This window comes from Salarias fasciatus, chromosome 14, assembly GCF_902148845.1.
Source record: "Salarias fasciatus chromosome 14, fSalaFa1.1, whole genome shotgun sequence".
NCBI lineage: Eukaryota > Metazoa > Chordata > Actinopteri > Blenniiformes > Blenniidae > Salarias > Salarias fasciatus.
This window is the reverse complement of record NC_043758.1, coordinates 40,279,895-40,298,974: the sequence shown is the minus strand read 5'-3', so window position 1 is coordinate 40,298,974 and position 19,080 is coordinate 40,279,895. Positions and strand designations below refer to the sequence as shown.

Genomic DNA, 19,080 nt, shown 5'->3' with positions numbered 1-19,080 from the left:
ATGTTGTCTCTTTCCATTGCCGCGTTGCAGCTGAAGGCTCAGTCAAGTGCTGCTGGCAGTGCGCCGGCTGAGTGGAGGAAACAGCCAGGATCGAGTAGCATAGCATGAAAAATTAGGTCCCTGCCTTGTAATTCAGCGGTGGGAGCTGATATCATCAGGCTGTGGTGGGCTATCAGGCAGGTAATACCACCCACTGACTGTAATCGCTAATGAAGCTACTATTGAGTTTATAATGCGCTAAATGATGCAGACTCCCACTCCAGATAAACACGTCCCAAATAAACGATTTGGCTGGTAATTGCACTCCGCCAGTGGCCTGTTAATAGAGTCAAGGCTCTGGTGAAAGGGTTAACTCTGTTTCTGAAGCATCCTCTCACTGGCTCATTGCACTCTCATTTCTACAGAGATCTCAGCATTCCCTTGGTTATCAGTGTACTTAGAAAGAAAACCTAATTAGACAAAAAGGCCTTTTTTCTCTTTCCCTGATTAGGTCCTTAACATAATTAGCAGGTGATGTTAATAACCCTCTTTTAAAACCTATTAAAAGGCTGTTTGGGAACAAGTGGTGGAGAGGAGTTGGCCTGTGGGCAGTGGAGCGGCCCGTCTGAGGACCCCGGTGAGGACAGCCGAGCACGCTGGGAGCGCGCTTCATCAGGCTGGAGTGCCACTGCATTAAGGCTGTGGCCTGGTTGGAGACCTTGTTACCGCAGAGCGGTGCAGCTCTTCAGCCAGGCCGACGGGAAGCTTTACATCCAGATGATTCAAACAGGGTTCCTGATTTATCCCGTCTGTAGGTGTGTTTGTCACTCTCATGTTATTCTGCATCAAATTAATCTCATCATCCTGATGTTTTCCAAAACCATCCTGCCCTGGTCCGAGCATCCTGATCCAATATCCAGCAGTTTTATCAACACCAGACAATTAAAAACACACAACACCAACAAAAGGCAGAGTGAGGAGCTGTGATGGACAGCCAGGTGGAGTACCACAACTCCTTCACTCAGAGTTCAGTCCGGCTGTGAACATGGTGAAGCAGCGCTTCATGTAGGAAGCCTCGGCAGCAGAGGGACAGGAAACGCTGTGGAGCCACGGAATGAGATGGAGCCTTCAGAACATAACGCAACATGTATCTTCAATGGGGAAATATGATAGAATGGTCTTCCACTATGTTTTCAATTGATAAGGCAAGCATACATACATGAACGCTGCGGTTACAGTAAGTGTTTAAAGTGGTTTTAATGCCACGCAGTACTAAAGCCTCCATTAATGTTTCTGCAGGGCTCAGGTGTGTATCCATTCAACCGTCATTAATCCATCAACTGACGGTTTCAAGCACCACAATCCTCCATTACAGAGGGACTGTGCGTGCATGTGTGTGTGTGTGTGAGTGATAATTAAAGAAGTATTGTAATCTAAAATGCATGTGTCATGAGTGTAAAATATTCTGAGTGAAAGTTAGACTGTGGCAGAAAAACGTTGCAGAGTTTGATCTGAGGTACAGAGCGATGCATCCAGAGGGGTTCAAGGCAGTGTTGGGCAAGTTACTTTTAAAAAGTAATTAGTTCTAGTTACGAGTTACTTCAAAAAAGTAACAGGAGTTAGCAACTGAGTTCATTGTTTTAAAAGTTACAAATTACTCGGCAAAGTAACTATTGCATTACTTAAAAAACTTTAAATATGTCAAAGAATTTGGTTCTCCTCTTAAAACACGTGAAAGACTGCAGTGGGGCGAATTGATCCCTATTCCTTAAAGAGCTGAAGAGGCTCATCCGATCCCCACGCCATGGAATGCGGTCCGACCAGTCGCTCGTTGTGATCATATTGTGTTAGCCTCCCACCTCTCTAGCTGTCTTCATTGTTTTACAAACAACCCTATTGTGTTGCATGTTCACAGCTCCTGCGTTCAGCTAAACCACACTGTTTGCCAGGAAGTTTCAAGTTTCATTTGGAAAGAATAATCACATATGTATCTTTTTGTTGACTTCAATGGAGTGAGAGACACGAAAATCAGAAAGTGAAAAATTTACAAAAGAGAATTTTGCCTTTTTTCAAATGGTTTGTTTATTTCTGGAAACAACATTGTAAAACAACACAAATAAAATTCACACTTATTTACAGGGTTTGTGTGTTTCACATGACACAACTTCTTCAAAACTGTGCTTGGTCTGAGCAGACCTGGCACTCCCATGGCACTTCTTTTTTACATTTTACACTTAGTACACTTGTAGCAAAGGACACATTGGGCAGTAGCGGGGTTCTTTTTGCACCGGTGCTGGCAGCGAGCCTCTGTTGGGAACAGCTGTTCTTCTACGTTGTTCTTCTGCGTACGACGAAATAAAGTTTGCAACAAAGGAACGAAGGAGTCTCCAAAAATTGGAGATTATGGAAAACCTGTCAGTTTCAACTGGGTCGCAGCCAGTCCCTGAGAGTCACATCCCAATTTGTGATGACAAAAAAAAAAAAATTGTGTTTATGAAAGAATCTTCTCTGCCAAACTCAGGAGGGAAGCCCTAAGTACGTCCTGGCTCCATTCAAGCCCCCCCCCCCCCCCCCCCCCATGAGAAGTATGCATGAACCAACAAGCTGGACGGTATCGGCTGAATTCACAAATGAAAAGAAGTGCTAAGAGTGGCCGTTGAGGAGTGGCGCATTTAAAATCAGCGACTGCTCAGCTACCACATTCCAAAGCAGGGAATATACGATCCCTCTTATGGCCATCAAGAAGTAACCTAAAATCCTGACTTGCCTGTGGATCTTTGAGATGCATCTTCATTTGCTTATTATAAAACTGGATATATGATTAATGAATGGACACTTGACAGAATAAATTAAAAACAATAAACAGTAATTTAATCTAAATTCATCACATATTGCTGTGTGACAATATGACACAAGACACCAATCAAATTTGATTGAAGCTGTAGATTGCATTTGTACATCTATTGACATGTCAAGAAATGTCTGTACTGAGTGATCAGGGCTCTATGGCTGTATCTCTGCTCTAATCACTGGTCTTGAGTGGTTAAAACTTAATGTTCTGTCTGCTGAATTGAAAAGAACAGACTTCAGATTCACTGCTCTTCTCACACTAAAGCATCCCAGCATTGTTGGTTGATTGTTACATGAAAGTCTGTACATAAAGAAAGAGCTTCAGCTCATAAAAACTGTCCCACTTTGTGTTCTTGAATGGATTCATTTCCATTTTTATAGATCTTATTTGCTTTGTTTTGTTCCCAGCCTGACAGAGTGTGAATGTGTGTGTGGACAGACGACTGGTGTGTGTGGATGCTGGGTGGTGCACGGCGGTTCAGCCTTTCAGGGAGCATGGAGGCGCCATCCTGAGGGAGCGGCGGCTCGGAGTGACGGAGGCAGAGCTGTGTCGCCCTTCCTCAGCCACCATCACATCAGCAGCCAACAGTCTTTGTCTGGGAGGGTCAAACAAGCTGCAATATTATCAGTTCAGCTGACAGTGGGCAGCTGGTTGAGGCACGGGACTGGACGTTGCTGGCAGACCTGGACAAAAAACTTTGCTTTCCACCAGAGATTGCGTCCACCAATCTGCGTCCAGACCTCGTTCTGTGGTCATCCTCGCATAAGCTCGCTTATATCATTGAGCTTACTCAATGGGAGAGTGCAGTGGAGGAGGCCTATGAGTGGAAGATGCTGAGGTATTCCCATCTCGCAGCAGACGCCAAAGAACAAGGCTGGAGTGTGAAAGTACGCCCAGTGGAAGTAGGCTGCAGAGGCTTCATAGCCACCTCAACATCTAGGCTACTTCGGGAGATGGGAGTGCAGGGTAAGGCTCACAGGCAGGCTGTCAGGGACCTCTCCAGGGCTGCTGAGAAGGGGAGTCAGTGGCTGTGGAGCAAGAGGACGGACTTGACCTGGGCCTCCAAATGTCTGATGGCTATTGGGGGTGAACCTGGGATGCTGGGATTCACTGCTGAACCCTCTGGAGGTGTCGTGGGCTTGTGAGCGAAACACCTAAGAAGGAGGGCGCCCACTTGACAACCCAAAGGATGCTGTCACTCATTTGCCTGCCACAGTGTCTCATCAGTGCCACAGGTATCTACTGAGGGATAATAACATCTAGTCCTACATAACTAATCTGCTCTATGATCAGACTCTATGGCTGTATCTCTACCTGCTCTATGATCAGACTCTATGGCTGTATCTCTACCTGCTCTATGATCAGACTCTATGGCTGTATCTCTACCTGCTCTATGATCAGGCTCTATGGCTGTATCTCTATCTGCTCTATGGCTGTATCTCTACCTGCTCTATGATCAGGCTCTATGGCTGTATCTCTATCTGCTCTATGATCAGGCTCTATGGCTGTATCTCTGTCATGTTATGTGACGCACTTTGATGATGCCATAGAACTTTTCTGACAGGATTTGAAACAATGTATCACTTTTAAAGCAATTTTACAAACTGCAATAAAGTGTGCCACATTCAACTTAAATAATAAAGCTTTTAAAGTAAATTTGCTTTTATTACTATTGCAACAACATATCATCAGTAGTGAGGATGAGCCGAATACTCGTTTTAAACGAGTACTCGTTACGGATAATGCATTTTTTCCGAATCCGAGTACAGCCCGAGCATTGTCCGTCATTATTCGTCCTCGTGCTGATGGGAGATCCTCATTGGTCCTTCATTCTGCTCCTGATCCACCGAGGCGACAGGATCGTTGTCAGAGAAGCCAGTCGGAGCTGATAAATTAAAAATGCGGTATTTTATTTATTTATAGCTGCATTGTGCCTGAGGAAAACCTTATAAGGTTGAAACGTCGGGCGATTGTGCATGTGAGGGTTTTTTTTCGGGGGTTTTTAAGTTTCGTTTTCCCTCGCGTTTTTTTTTTTTTTCCTTATTTCTCTTCTTTTTCATAATAATTCGGGCTTGTGCTCCACTGGGAGGCTGTGATCTGTGGGAGAGAGATGATAACTGGACCGAGGTCCACGTCCCGGTCCTGTCCTGGCACTGCAGCCGCGGACAGGACCAGGAAGCTCAGCAGGGGGGATGAGAGGTTTCCCTGGACGCCGGGGAGATTCCGGTGGGGGTCATGGTGGGAGACAGTCATACAATTAAAATATTCATGTTCTGGCTCAATAAAAAAATACTTGTTCTGTAAATAGTTCCTTTACTATTGTGACCAAAAATATTCAAATTTTATTTCTGAGGCTTTTGTGTGAATAAATAATAATTTATATAACTTTAAAAATATTCATGTTCTGACTAAAATAAAAAAAACAAATCTGTACATTGTATCATTGAGACTGTTCTGTAAATAGTTTTCAAATGAAGAATCAATATAGCAACTTCTGAGCAATCCATATCAATTTCAGACTTAAAATAATGCACCAATTTCTGCCCCAGCCCGTTTCCAGTTAAACGACGCCCACTTCCGGTTTCGACCACGCCCCCTCCGAGTACAGATACGGATACAGATAATTTGGATGGGTAAACAGATACAGATACAGATAATAGTGTACTCGCTCATCCCTAATCAGCAGGGTGAAACTAACCTGCCTCACGACGGTCTGACCAGCTCACGTTCCCTGTTAGTGGAGAACAATCCAACACTTGGTGAATTCTGCTTCACAATGACAGGAAGAGCCGACATCGAAGGATCAAAAAGTGACGTTGCTATGAACGCTTGACCGCCATGAGCCGGTTCTCCCTGTGGGAACTTTTCTGACACCTCCTGCTGAAAACCCAGAAGGTCAGAAAGGTGGCGAGGCCAAACTTTCACGGTCTGTACTCATACTGAAAGTCAAGATCCAGCCAGCTTTTGTCCTCCTGCTCTCCGGGAGGTTTCTGTCCTCCCTGAGCTCGCCTCAGGACACCTGTGTTACCAGAACTGTAGACAGCATTTCTACCTTCATCCACACATCTATTGACAAAGATGTATGTCAGTAGACGTCTGCACCTCCATTTAAAGGCTTCCTCAGGACGGCTGGATCTCTGTCATATCATGTGACGCACTTGGTTCCTTCTTTCTGGATACAGACTTGATTCTCCACCTCCACCTCAGCTGGACTCCAGCAGAGGAAAAACCAGCTTAAAGCAATAAGTTAACGTAGTGGAATAGAGACTCATGTTATTGTCGGTAACGGTAACAGAACTGAAACTCTGGGAAATTAGTTTGATTACTCGTTACAAAAAAATAGTAAGGCCGTTAGTAAGGCTGTTTATTTTAACGCTTTACCTCCATCACTGGAGATAACTGGAGCACAATCCACACAGACTCCCAGAACATGATGAAATCACTATGGGGATGGCTAGTAGCTCCGTCATCGAAGCTGAAAACGTCACTTCCGTGTCCAAAGGTGCGATGGTGCAGCGCTGTGTCCCGTGTTGTAACAACAGGAACGATGTCAACAAAACCATATCCTACTACTGCTTTCCTCCGATATTACATCATTATATTATTTTTACTGATATTACAAATAATGAGGCGGAGTCACGTTATATAGATCAGATTTTTATTGTTTCATTTAATTATGTCTCAGAGCCAGACAGCAGCGGCACCGCAGCCACGTCTCCTCCTCACAGCGGGGACGGTCCCACCGAGACACACACACCTAGCACCGGACCCGGTCCTGAGCAGGACCCCGGACCGAGCAGGACACAGGACGGAGCGGACCCGGGACTCAGTCCACGAGGGCGGCGCGTGCCCCCCGCTCCCAGTGCTGCTTAAATTAATTAAAGACAATTTATGGAAGTCCAAATAAAATGTTTGGCTAAACGTCCTCTGTCTGTATTTAATCTCCCTTTAGCTAATATTATTTTCCAGGCTGCTGGCTTCACATCACTGATTAAATAAATCATTTGCTAAACTTTAGAGTTTATTTACATGTCAGTCGCGGTTCTTCAGGTCCTGCTGGTTCCCACATCAGCTGCTCTCGTGGCGCCGGCGCATCAACAGTAACTCTATCGGCCAGTACAATATGGTGTAAAACAGCACAGGACAAAATAAAGTCCCACATCTTTTCAGGGCTGAGCAGCAGCGTTTCCCCTGCTGGATCTGAAGCTGCTCTGCAGCAGCTGTGTGTCTTCTCTCACTGTTAAAACTGCCTCCTCTCCACGGCAGGATGGACCAGCGGAGTTATCCAAAGTTAATAATCCTTTATTAATCTCACAAGGAGGGATATTATTAGATATTCTGTAAGGGCTGTATTATTATTATTATTATTGTTATTATTTTACTTTTTAACCTGTACTGAATGTGTGCTGCTTTATGGCGTGTTTGAGGTTTGGTTTAAAATTATTTCCCTGGATGATACTTCTGGAATAAACTGTAAGTTGTCCACAAACCGCAGACAGACAGAACCCAATTCTAACATAGATAATTAATTAGTAGTTAAGTTACACAGCATGATGCGACGACTGACACCCTGGTGTTACTGCTAGCTAGCCCCTTAATCACTCACCTCAACCTCGTAAATGTTGTTTTTCATTGAAGCCTGTGCTTTCCATTTCAGACTTCCACCTGTCACCACAGAAAGATTTACAACTCGGTTTGAGTTGTAAAGGTTTAAACCCCTCTTCACTAACTTTGGAAAGTCAGCAAAATTCACTGTTACCATGAAAAAAGTGACCTGTTCTTTGGCAACAGCCATTGTGTTTACATTGCGCGCTAGAAGCCTTGGACCCGGAAGTGACTTGTGACGTCACACTAGCCATTCCCATAGGGTCTATCTCTGGCAGTAAAATTAATATTAATAAAAGTCGGTGGTAGGTGCTCCCAAACCCCACCTGCTTTAAAACAACATTTTAAGATCTAAGTAAAGCAGGGCTGTCAGGGCTGTTCAGTTACACAGGTTAACTTTTTTCTGGATCCACTAAAAAAGGCATTTCATTATTCTAATGGCCAGAACACAGATGACTTGAATTTTAAGAGTAAAGAGAATTTTATAAATGTCTCCAACTGTCTTCTCTCATGGCCTGAAACAGTCTTCACTCTGATACTGAGCTCACAGGCCCTGGAAATGGAGAGAATCCCTGTTTTTTCTGTGCACTTCTGTGACGTTGCTGCTGGCTCAGGGGATTTGGAACAAAGAGACAATCGGTGGGTCAGGTATAAAAGGAAAGGGTTAAACCAGGTAGAGATACAGTTTGGTGCCAGAGCAGCAGCAGCAGCAGCAGCAGCAGCAGCAGCATGACCTCCACTGAAATGAACATGACGACCAAGGTAAGAGTCCATTTCTTCATGTCAGACTTCCTCTGGGCTTAGTGGTCCAGTCCAGTGTCAGAATTATAAATGGAACAGGTATATTTTAGTCAGAATACTTCAGAGCTTTTAACCAACACACCAACTTCTTTGGTGTAAAATAAAACCATTGGAAAGCAGATATGGTGCAGCTGTACTTCTCAGCTGTTTGGGGTCTTTCACCTTTGTGCTTTAGTTTTTTGATCATTGTTTTAATTTTATTCTCTAGCTATGCCCAGGAACAACAACCGGTCAAACATTAAAGAAAAAAAATCCCAAATGCTTCTTTCCATACGGTTCAATCTAAAATGTTCCTGCTAGCACAGTGAGGCATTTATGTACCGGCAAGATCAACACAAAAAACACACACTGTGTGTGATTGTGTTGGTCAACCAGTCTTTCCACGTCTGTCCACCAGGTCATCTTCTACGAGGACAGGAACTTCCAGGGCCGCTCCTATGAGTGCATGAGCGACTGCTCCGACATGTCGTCCTACATGAGCCGCTGCCACTCCTGCAGGGTGGAGAGGGGCTGCCTCATGGTCTACGACCGCTCCAACTTCATGGGCAACCAGTACTTCATGAGGAGGGGCGAGTACCCCGACTGCATGGGCATGATGGGCATGAGCGACTGCATCCGGTCCTGCAGGATGATCCCCATGGTGAGACGTCATTGGCTGAGAGCGGCGTGCGTGAGCGGCTCGGGCGCTAAAGCCTCCTGTGTTTGGCTCCACAGCACCGAGGATCCTACCGGATGAGGATGTACGAGAGGGAGAACTTCGGAGGGCAGATGTTCGAGCTGATGGACGACTGCGACAACATCACGGACCGCTACCGCATGAGCAACTGCATGTCCTGCAACGTGATGGACGGCCACTGGCTGATGTACGAGCAGCCGCACTTCAGAGGCAGGATGATGTACATGAGGCCCGGCGAGTACCGCAGCTTCATGAACATGGGCTTCGGCGGCACGAGGTTCATGAGCATGAGGCGCATCACTGACTCCTGCTACTAGACCTGAGCAGAGCTCACCCCCAATAAAGCCATCAGTGAGATACTGCTGCGCTGCTGTTTTATTTCATTTTGAACATTATATCTAAAAACTAACAGGACAACCAATACAATGAAATGAAAACTTCACTTGAAGGAAGAAGCATGAGCTTACATTCAGCCCGCTCTCCAGGCCATCGACTGGCATCCTGTGAAGAATGATTCAGCCAATCACACAGGCTCATTAATACTCCATGAGCAGCCTGCACCACTCTCTTCTTTTCATGTGTGATTTCAGATCTTTTTGTGTACTTTGTGTCTAAACTGAGGAGGACCTAATATTATATAACAACTGCACACAGGACAATAATCCTTCATTTCAACCATTTGAAGACAGAACGAGTAGTTTTATATTTCCCTCATGTGGAAACGATGGTCAGCCTCTCATCAAAAGAATGTGTGCTATTTAAATGTGATTCATGAATAGATGTAATGACCACTCCATCACATCTGTCCCTCCTCATAAACGCAGCCTTATCATCATCACGATGCCTGAACCGTCACTGTTTACACGCTGAAGAAGAGATGCTAGCTCTGCTACCCGGACATCATTTCACAGAATGAGATGAACGGAGAGACTGAAGGGACGAACAGTTTTCAGAATAATGAAGATTTTTTACTGTGGCTGAGACTTAATGTGAAGCTACAGCAGCAAAGCAGTCATGCTTCATCATGTGCAGCTTTATTTATGGAAACAAAACATTTCTGAGGAACTTCTGAGGCTGTGAACACATTCCTAGGTATTTATGGATAAACAGCAGTGACGCGAGCAGACGAGTGTTGTTGTCAACTGTCAGTCTGTAACCCCGTCCCTCCTGGTCTCCACAGCCACGTCCAGCCTCTTCTGTCTCCTCTTTAAACTGCTTCAACACACCGACTGTCCCTGTGTGTGTTTTCAGTCAAAGCAAAGGTGTGTCTTCATGTGTCCGTGTGTCTTCCATGTCCACTGAGGTGAGGCTGAGTGCAGGGAAACAGAAAACCAGAGTCCACCTCAAAGGTGAATGTCAGGAGAAGACTGAGAACAAAGGTTTTTAAATTTCACTCTGGAAACATGGATTCAATTTAAAACAGCTTTAATTATCTCAACAGAAAGAAATACCTGCAGGTGGTGCAGGAGACGCTATCTGACAGGAAGCCTTTGAAGACTGTGTGTTTCAGTGTGTGTTGACATTTAAAAAGAAAAGAAAAACAGTCGGGAACTGAAAAAGACATTTCCACTTAATATTAATACTTTCATAATTTCATCGTACATGTTGTTTATATTATGCAATAATAATAATAATAATAATAATAATAATAATAATAATAATAATAATAATAATGATAATAATCATCATCATCATCATCATCATTATTATTATTGTTGTTGTTATCATTATTATTATTATCATTATTGTTATTATTATGGGAATAATATAAAGAGGGAATAACTTTTGTATTTAGAAGAAAAGGGGAAATCAATCAGAAACGTAAAGTTTCCCCTCTAGCCACTCCTGCTTTCTTTTGTTCTTCATTACAAAATTTGTTTTAAACTTGTGGAAAATGTTAGGATGCCAAAAAAGTCACTTTTTTCACCTGAAATAAAAGAATAAAAGAAAGAAGACACACTGAATTCACCTTTAGAGTTTTCTTTCAGACAGACTCGAGTGTAACAGACAAGAGGAGCGGAACTTCCCACTCAAAGGTGCCATGTGTCTGTAACACACTCACGTTTATCCAGCTGTGGACACACACACACACACACACACACACACAGCGGCGCGTCACAAACCACCAGGGGGCATTGTGTATTCAGTAATGTGCCTGGAACATTACCATAGGCAGGAGGCAGGCCACTGTCTGGAACTGGCCTCCAGTGAAATGTGTGTGACGGCTCGGGGAAGTGCTGCGGGTTCCAGTGAGCAGGCTGTGCACTGTGCCGAGGAGGAGGAAGATGAGGAAGAGGCCGCCGCCGACCAGAAGAGCCCAGTCCTCGTCTTTAATTAAGTATCTGAAACATCAATTTAAATGTAAATATCGGTGGTGCAGCGCCACTCATGCGTAAATTAGAGGGTTGGCCCAGCCACGATCCTCTCTCTCTCCCAAGTCCCTCGCTCACTTACACTGACATCTGCTCACAGCTGCTGGGCCCCGGCCCCCCCCCCCCCCCCGGGACCCCCTGGGCCCCCTCCCTCACACACACGCCATGTGACTGGGCCCGTGATGGCCCACCCAGCGCCGTCACCCAGGAGCAGCTCTGCCTGTGGGGTTGTTGGGATGGAGGAGAAGCAGTGTGAAGAAGGCCAGCAGAGGACAGCTCCGGAGAACTCAGTGATCACCAAACAGTGTTTTACTGCTCTACGTGACGGTGGCGGTGAGGAGTGTATGGCCCACCCAGCAGGAGACCAGTCAGACGGGAACTCCCGACCAGACCAGAAACCTTCCTGTGGACACGTCTGTCTTCAGATCCTGGTCTGAGCCGGTCCCTGTCACTGCTGGGTCCAGCTGGGAGAGACTCTTTCTGGGAACAAGTTGCTCAGGAGCTCTGATATATCTGCCGCTTGCTCGGAGAACGTCTTCTCTTTGAGCCCGTACACGATCTGAATGTAGAAGTGAGTGGGAAATTCCTATTAGTGCAGCGAGTGAACCTCACACTCAGCTTCACTTCAATGACTGCATTTCCTATAATTGAAAGTCATTCCATGTGTGGATCAAGCCCTGTGTTTGTACAGCCACTGTTTGAACGGAGCGGGAAGTGGAGGTGTTCCCACACCACGAGGGTTCCTCCTCCACGTCTCGATGTCCTTCCCCTCCGTTCGGCTGATGTGTTGCGGGACGGCGCCGGCGTAATGCAGAGGGAAGATCATCCCGCGCTCCATCTGAATCCTGCAGTTCGCTGATGGGCTGTTAGCCCGGCTGAAGGAATTAGGATTGACACGTTCACTCTGCAGAACAATGTCGCTCTTAAGTGGCATCATCTCTGCTCCTCGTGGCTCAGCATGTATGAGAACGTGCTAATCTGTTAGACAGCGCTAATCTGGAATGAGACATTTCAACAGGTCGCCACGCAGCTCGGGGAATTTTCTTAGTTGCTGGTAAAGCCTGACCTTCAGATCAGGGCTGAATGGTGAATTAGAGCATGTGCTCTGCCAATCACATCGCTTTCTATTCACAAACGATTGTTCTCCTTAAGTCTGGTGAGCCACTGATATTCAGAAGCATTAACACGCTAATATTGTCAGAGGATGGGAGTGATCCCAGGTGAAGCTGAAGACATGACAAAGCTGCTCACCAAATCAGGCCGTGGCAACGCAGATCCAGAGAAAACCCAGATCAGCAGCCGCCGGTAGCATGTCGGCACATTTTCATCTAAACATCACGGCTGCTGTTAGTCCTGGTCCTTCTTTCCACATTTAGAGGTTTGATGAAAGAAGCCAAGCACTGAGCAGTGACGATGCAGTAACAGTTATTGATCTCTGGGAGATCCCTTTTCCCCACGCTGGTCAGTCTTATTTCTCAGCACATTATGAATCTCTGGGGAGCAGCTTGGGGTCAGGGGTCATGCTGAGGGCCCCCCAGTTGAGACTCCTTCACTGTGAGGCTCGAACCCCTGAGGCTCCTCCGCCCTCCAGGCCGCTGGAGCCAGCGCTGTGGCCGCTGGCAGCCCTGCCGTGGCGAGCGATTCCCCCGCCGCCGCCACAGCTCAGTCCTGCTGGCATGGCTCCCTGCGCCCATTCTCAGGCAACAGGATTAAGCTTGCTTAGTGTGAGCTCTCTGGGATCACCTATACTCCATATTGTACACTCACAATGCTGGCTCGCCAGCCAGCCCGTTCTTCCTCCTCCTCTTCCTCTTTCAGTCGGGAGCATGGGAACGAGGTTCGTTCAGCAGAAGCGAGGACTGAGAGGTGCCTCGCGCTTGTCTGACGTCTGAGTTAATGTGCCATGTAGTTCCATGTCCAGGTGACTCTGGATCTGGTTTGACTCAGCGGGGTGTGTGAGGACTAATGACAGGCTGGTAAAATCAGCAGGCCCTAAAACTACATCAAAGACGGCAACTTTGCTCATTTTGTGCCACTGAATGTTCTCATTAGTCACAAAATGAGCTTTGATTTGTTTTGTTTGATTGCCTAATGCCACGCTGCTTCATTAAATTGTCTCAGTGGTGTATGAAGTAGACAGCGATTTTACAAACAAGCACCCTTTGTAAAATCACATTTGTCTGGATTCACACTTGTTTTGTTAGGCAGAAAATTAGAGATATTTACGAGGGTGTGATGAATATCACCGGGAAGCAGAGCTCTCACGTGATTCAGAAAGTAACAGGTGAGAAGTAACGTAAACAGCAGGAATCCACCTGCCACTATGGGTCTCCCCTGGGGGGCGCCAGAGAGCAACAGGGGTCTGGGGAAGGCCCTTCGAAAGCAAACACACCGGAACATCCAGTTCAAACTTCTTCATTCACAAAGCACTTCAAACAACTCCAAAGTGAAAAAGTAAAAGACAGTAGCAAGTAAGCAATAGTTGTCAAGAGTAAAGACAATTCAAATTTAAAATAGAAAATCCTTTATTAGTCCCTCAGGGGGAAATTTACAAAATCAATCATTACGTTTAAAAAAATCTGCAGGAGTCTGGATGAGTGGTTATGTTGGTGAAAATGAAAAGATAAGCTCGCTCTGGAGCAGAGCGGCTGTTGGTACATGAAAAACTACTAAAGCCTGTCAACATCAGACAGCAACTTGTAATAAATGCACCACCAGCATCACCGGCCAATACCCCGGCCTTTACATGAGCCGACCCAGGAGAGCCACATGCTGAAAACCGAAGCGGTCCCAGGCTGGATCATGAGCGTGTCCGGCAGGCCTGGAGGGAAGCGGGACTCAGCAGGACTCAGAGAAACGACAGCAGCACTGCAGCACAGCCTCACATCACACTGAAACCTCAGACACACAATCTGCCCACAAACCCAACTTCCACTTCATCACGGCTTTCACTTTTTTCTGAGCCAACATGTTTTACCAGAACACGAAGAAGTACTTGAATGTGAGCTTGACCTTCCAAAGCGATGGTTTCCCTTCGCCGGGGCCTGGAACGCTCTCCTGACTCACTATTATGGTTTTAAATTGTCCCCGGATGCCATTTGTGTCACATTAGAAAATGCTGGCAGTACATAATGTCACTTGGTTGAATCAGGGGCATTTTCATCACAGAATTAATGTGGTTTCCTGCAGGATTTGTCTTTCATCACAAATGAACTGCTCCTGCACCTGCAGCACTCTTCTGAAACAAGGAATATTTATTGAATGGACTATTATCCTCCTACAGGTCCTGTTTCTAGAGATGAATGGACCCACAGATGTGACTTTTACTGCTAAATACTCTGAGGCTTCTTAACCTCATTGTGTATTTTTGTGTTATTAGAAATGTTGGGCAGTTGACTTAAAACATAGTTTTTTTCTTATGGAAGAGTAAATATTGTGTAAACATGCACACAACTGAGCACGGCAGTAAATATGCATGTATGCATGTATGTTGGAAAAAGCTGTGTTTATTCTCCTGGCTTCGCTTGTATATCTCTTTAGGTGGCAGCTCGGGCTGTGAGTCTTTGCTCAGCAGTCTCCAGTGTCAGTGGCTGTGGACAGCTTGCTGTATTTCTTAGGCTGTTCCTTCTTAAGCTTCACACCTCTGTTCAGTTCTGTCAGGAGCATAGATGGGAAATACAGTGGATATATAAATAAAGCCTTCGTGACGTCAGCCACAGCGTTCCGAAATCCCGTTTTGAAGACTTCAGCGAGTTCAGCAGGACGTCTCCATACTGAAAGCTTGAAACCAGATGTAATGTGATTGGTCCAGCCTGTCACATGACCGTATCGCGTGGACAGAGGAGGCGCTGTGATAGGGCGATTTATGCAAAACTTTAACTCGTAATATAAAATCAACAGATGATTTCTGTGAGAATCAGAGTGTGGTGAAGCAGCACGGTTATAGAAACTAGTGACAGAGACCAAAACATGTCCTGAAACCGGGAGCTTTAGATGTTTATTTGCACTCTGAAAATCGGCATTTTTGAATGGGTTCCAATGAGACCGGGGCTCTTTTTGAAACCAGCATCATCGCCCCCTGCTGGAATTTCCCTGGAATTACAGCTTTTCTGCACTTCAGCATCATCTTCACGTTTTTCTGAGGGGAGGTTGGCGCTTGGCCAGGAGAGTCACGTCTTTCCGTGCTGCCTTGATTCTTGCCTCTAGCCTTCTTTTCCATGGAGGCTCTGACTTCTGGCTCCTCATGCTGTTCATCTCCTGACGGCTGGGCCAGTACTGTAGATCAGCTGGTTGGTCTCGGTGGTGTTCTGCGTAGGGATACTATCAAGTTTTCTTCACCGGATGTTCCACAGGAGTCCACTCAAAGAACTAGTTCAAGTTTTCTTTCAATCTCGTATTGTCATCACATCCGGTTTCAGTTGCAGGTTATTGTAGATTTCTTGAGCCTTTGACGTTCCTGTAGAATTCTGTATTATTCTTTAGCTTTCTAGTTCTCCAGTTCTTTTGTTCTCTGGGATTCCTTTGTGTTTCTTTACTTTATTCAGCAATTCTTTGGATCCTTAAAGGTGCATTAAGGAGTTTTTCAACTTTAAAAATACTTATTTTCCTCCATAAATATGTTACACATTTTAATGATGTGTACAATGTGCCCTGACATATTCATTACAAGTACCTCTAACAGTGCTAAATTGTCACTTGAAAGTCACAGTGCCGGTCCGGCACCAGAATTTTTTGGGGGAGAATTTGAGAGGAATGATGTAATGCACGCTCCAGCTGGCCTGATGGAGTTAGGTTTCGTTTTGTCCGCCATTACTCCGCCAGATGCTTAGTGAGCAACAACTGAGCAGGATCTTCCAGAAAGTCAGAACAGACTGGCTTCTAGCACTGCAGCTCCACACAGACTCCACCAGGTAAAAGAAACTTAGATCTTACTTGAGCGCTACTAAAAGAGCGAGGAAGGAGTCCACCTCTTCCGTGCACGCGAGCCACAGGCACGAGTTTTTCACTAAGCTGCATTACGCCCAAGGCCTGCAGGGGGCGCTGTTTCGTATAAAACGTACAAACTTCTCAATGCACCTTTAAGATTCTTTCGGTTCCTTAAATTTTCTTAAAGCTTTCTTTATAGTTCGTTAGGTTTCTTGAGGCTCTTCATCAGATTGCAGCAGGTTTCTAGATGATACCAGGTTTCTTCAGGTAAAAAACATTTACAAGGAAAACACAAATTACAGCCCGATTACTACCACAAGTAGTCTGTTTTTACAAAGGTTGTATTTAAAGTAATATGAGAACTAACTTTGTTTTGGCAATAAAGAACCAAGTAATCTTATCAAAGGTAATCTTAAACATTTAATGTATTTAACACAGTTTAAACAGAAGTAGCAAACAAATGCAGCAATTGATGAAATGCTTTTCCACAAAACGCATGCTCTTAAAGGTGAATTAAGGAGTTTGCACGTTTTATTCGAAACAGCGCCCCCTGCAGGCCTTGGGCGTATTGCAGCTTAGTGAAAAACTCGTGCCTGTGGCTCGCGTGCACGGAAGAGGGGAACTCCTTCCTCGCTCTTTTAATAGCGCTCAAGTAAAATGTAAGTTTCCTTTACCTGGTGGAGTCTGTGTGGAGCTGTGGCAGTGCTAGAAGCCAGTCTGTTCTTACTTTCTGGAAGATCCTGCTCAGTTGTTGCTCACTAAGCATCTGGCGGAGTAATGGCGGACAAAATGAAACTTAACAAGCCGGAGCGCGCATTACGTCATTCCTTTCAAATTCTCCCCAAAAAAATGCTGAAGCCGGACTGGCACTGCAACTTTCAAGTGACAATTTAGCGCTGTTAGAGGTTCTGGTAATGAATATGTCAGGGCACATTGTACACATCATTAAAATGTGTAACATATTTATGGTGGAAAATAAGTATTTTTAAGGTTGTAAAACTCCTTAATGTACCTTTAAAGGTTTTTTTTGCGAATTTCTAACTTAATCATTATAAATAATTATAAATTGTTTAATAAATGTAATAATCAACACAAACTTTGCACCTCCATTAAAAAAACTTGAAAGTCCACGAATGATGCTGGAATTTCCCAGGCGCTCTTCAATACACCAAACAGTTCTCAGTACAAGCTGACAGAGATGGTTACACAAACACCAAAACATCGCAATGCTTACCAGCTGTCCATCCACAGTCAGTCACAGAGAGGAAGACCTTTCTGCTTCATTAACAGTTTGGGTGAACTGTGTCCTGCTTCCTGTGCAGACCGGCTGCAACACAGGTCTCTCCTCACCCAGCCGGCGGGGACATCAACCATGTGACTGGTTTCACCTGCTCTGTCTCCTCAGTGACGGGGATTGGAGGATCACGAGCTCACAACAAGTTTTGACAGAACAGTTATTTAGCAGTGCTTTGTTTGCATCTTCCAGTAGAGATCTTTCTGGTGCTTTGTTCTTTAGGCTTGGCAAGTGTTGTGGAATTTTTGGTGAATCAGAGCCAAAGATGATGAGTCAAGGTGCTGACACTGCACAAGGAGGATTTATTCAAGATTGCAGAGGAAGCACACACAAATCAGCTGATTGAGAGCAAGGCTGTTGCTCCGACGAGAATCCAGCCCGACTCTGGCATGGCTTCCGGCCACGCCAGGTCATATAGCCAGATCCCAGGAGGTAGTTCTGTTCCCCCAGGACTTCATGATCTTCTCTTTCATGTCAGCTTTTCTCCCCTTAAGCAGTTCTTCTATTGGCTCTTGGTACCGAATCTCACTGTTTGGGGCTGATGCAGTAATCACCTCCATACTGACCTGGCGTTCGGACTCCTCCTTGACATAGCATGTCTGAATCATGGACAAGGCACTCTGTGCTCCATCAACCTGCAAATGCATCAGTAATTTCTTTGGATATTTGAACACTGAATGAGTAGGTGTTTCTTACTCAGTTCCGATGTGGATTTTCTGGACCATTTGGACCACTTTTTTGTGGAAAAGACAAGTCCAAGTGTCACCCAGTGGGACATCCCCCTCATTGAAGCTCAGAAGAGACCACTGGTGCCACCAAGGTAATCAACCACAAAATATTTACAGCTGATGATGTGCCAGAGTAATGGAGAGCCTGATGAGTATCCCTGGAGAAACAAGCCATCACTGAAGAGTAAATCACAAGATGCTCGAGAACCAGGTGATCGAACCTTCCATCTTGCTCTGGGCTTCTCCAGCAGTCCTCTCTCCCAGAAGGATGGCACACCTCGGCTCTGTGTGGACTAAAGAGGCTTAAAGGCCAAGATGCTTCCTGATGCCTGCCCCATGCCCCTGGTACACCAGGCTGGCTGGTATCACTGCTCCCTGAACCATCTGAAGAAGAAAGACATTCATTGGGAGTGGAGGACGGACTGCCAGGCTGCCTTTGAGCACCTCAAAGTTCTGATGCAGTCACTGTCAGTCCTGGTTCAGCCACAGCTCCAGCTGGGTTTTCACGTTCCCTGTGACACCTGGGGGCGATTCTGGGGGTGGTTCTCATGGACCTCTCATTGATTATGAAGAGCATCCCATAGCTTTTGCCTCCAGAGCTCTCCATGATGCTGAGCTATACTTCTCCACAGCTGGAAAAGGAAAGTTTAGCCATGGTGTGTGAAGTAGAGGTGGAAACACTTCCTCAAGGGGACCACCTCTGATGTTTATACGGACCACTGCTCTGACCCGGGCGTTCAACTTTCCTACATCACCACGACTCACATGTTGGATTCACCGTGCAGCATTCACATTCCGGATGCACGCCCAGAAAGGGTGCCGCACGTGGTCCCAGATGCCTTGTCATG

General features: G+C 45.6%; 1 protein-coding gene across 1 annotated transcript; it reads left to right on the top strand.

The window, feature by feature from the left end:
* On the top strand, positions 1 to 9,229 carry LOC115400284 (gamma-crystallin M2-like). Its single transcript, XM_030108069.1, has 4 exons — positions 1 to 29; positions 8,155 to 8,197; positions 8,634 to 8,876; positions 8,951 to 9,229. The coding sequence occupies exons 1-4, from the start codon at positions 1 to 3 to the stop codon at positions 9,227 to 9,229; spliced, it is 594 nt and encodes a 197-aa protein (XP_029963929.1).
* Positions 9,230 to 19,080: the final 9,851 nt, after the last annotated feature.

Excerpts from the sequence above, each read along its gene's own strand:
- LOC115400284 (XM_030108069.1), top strand. The coding sequence starts at position 1 with ATGTTGTCTCTTTCCATTGCCGCGTTGCA. Across the intron at positions 30-8,154 it reads CTTTCCATTGCCGCGTTGCA|CAGCAGCAGCATGACCTCCA; the intron begins GCTGAAGGCTCA and ends CAGCAGCAGCAG. Across the intron at positions 8,198-8,633 it reads AAATGAACATGACGACCAAG|GTCATCTTCTACGAGGACAG; the intron begins GTAAGAGTCCAT and ends TCTGTCCACCAG.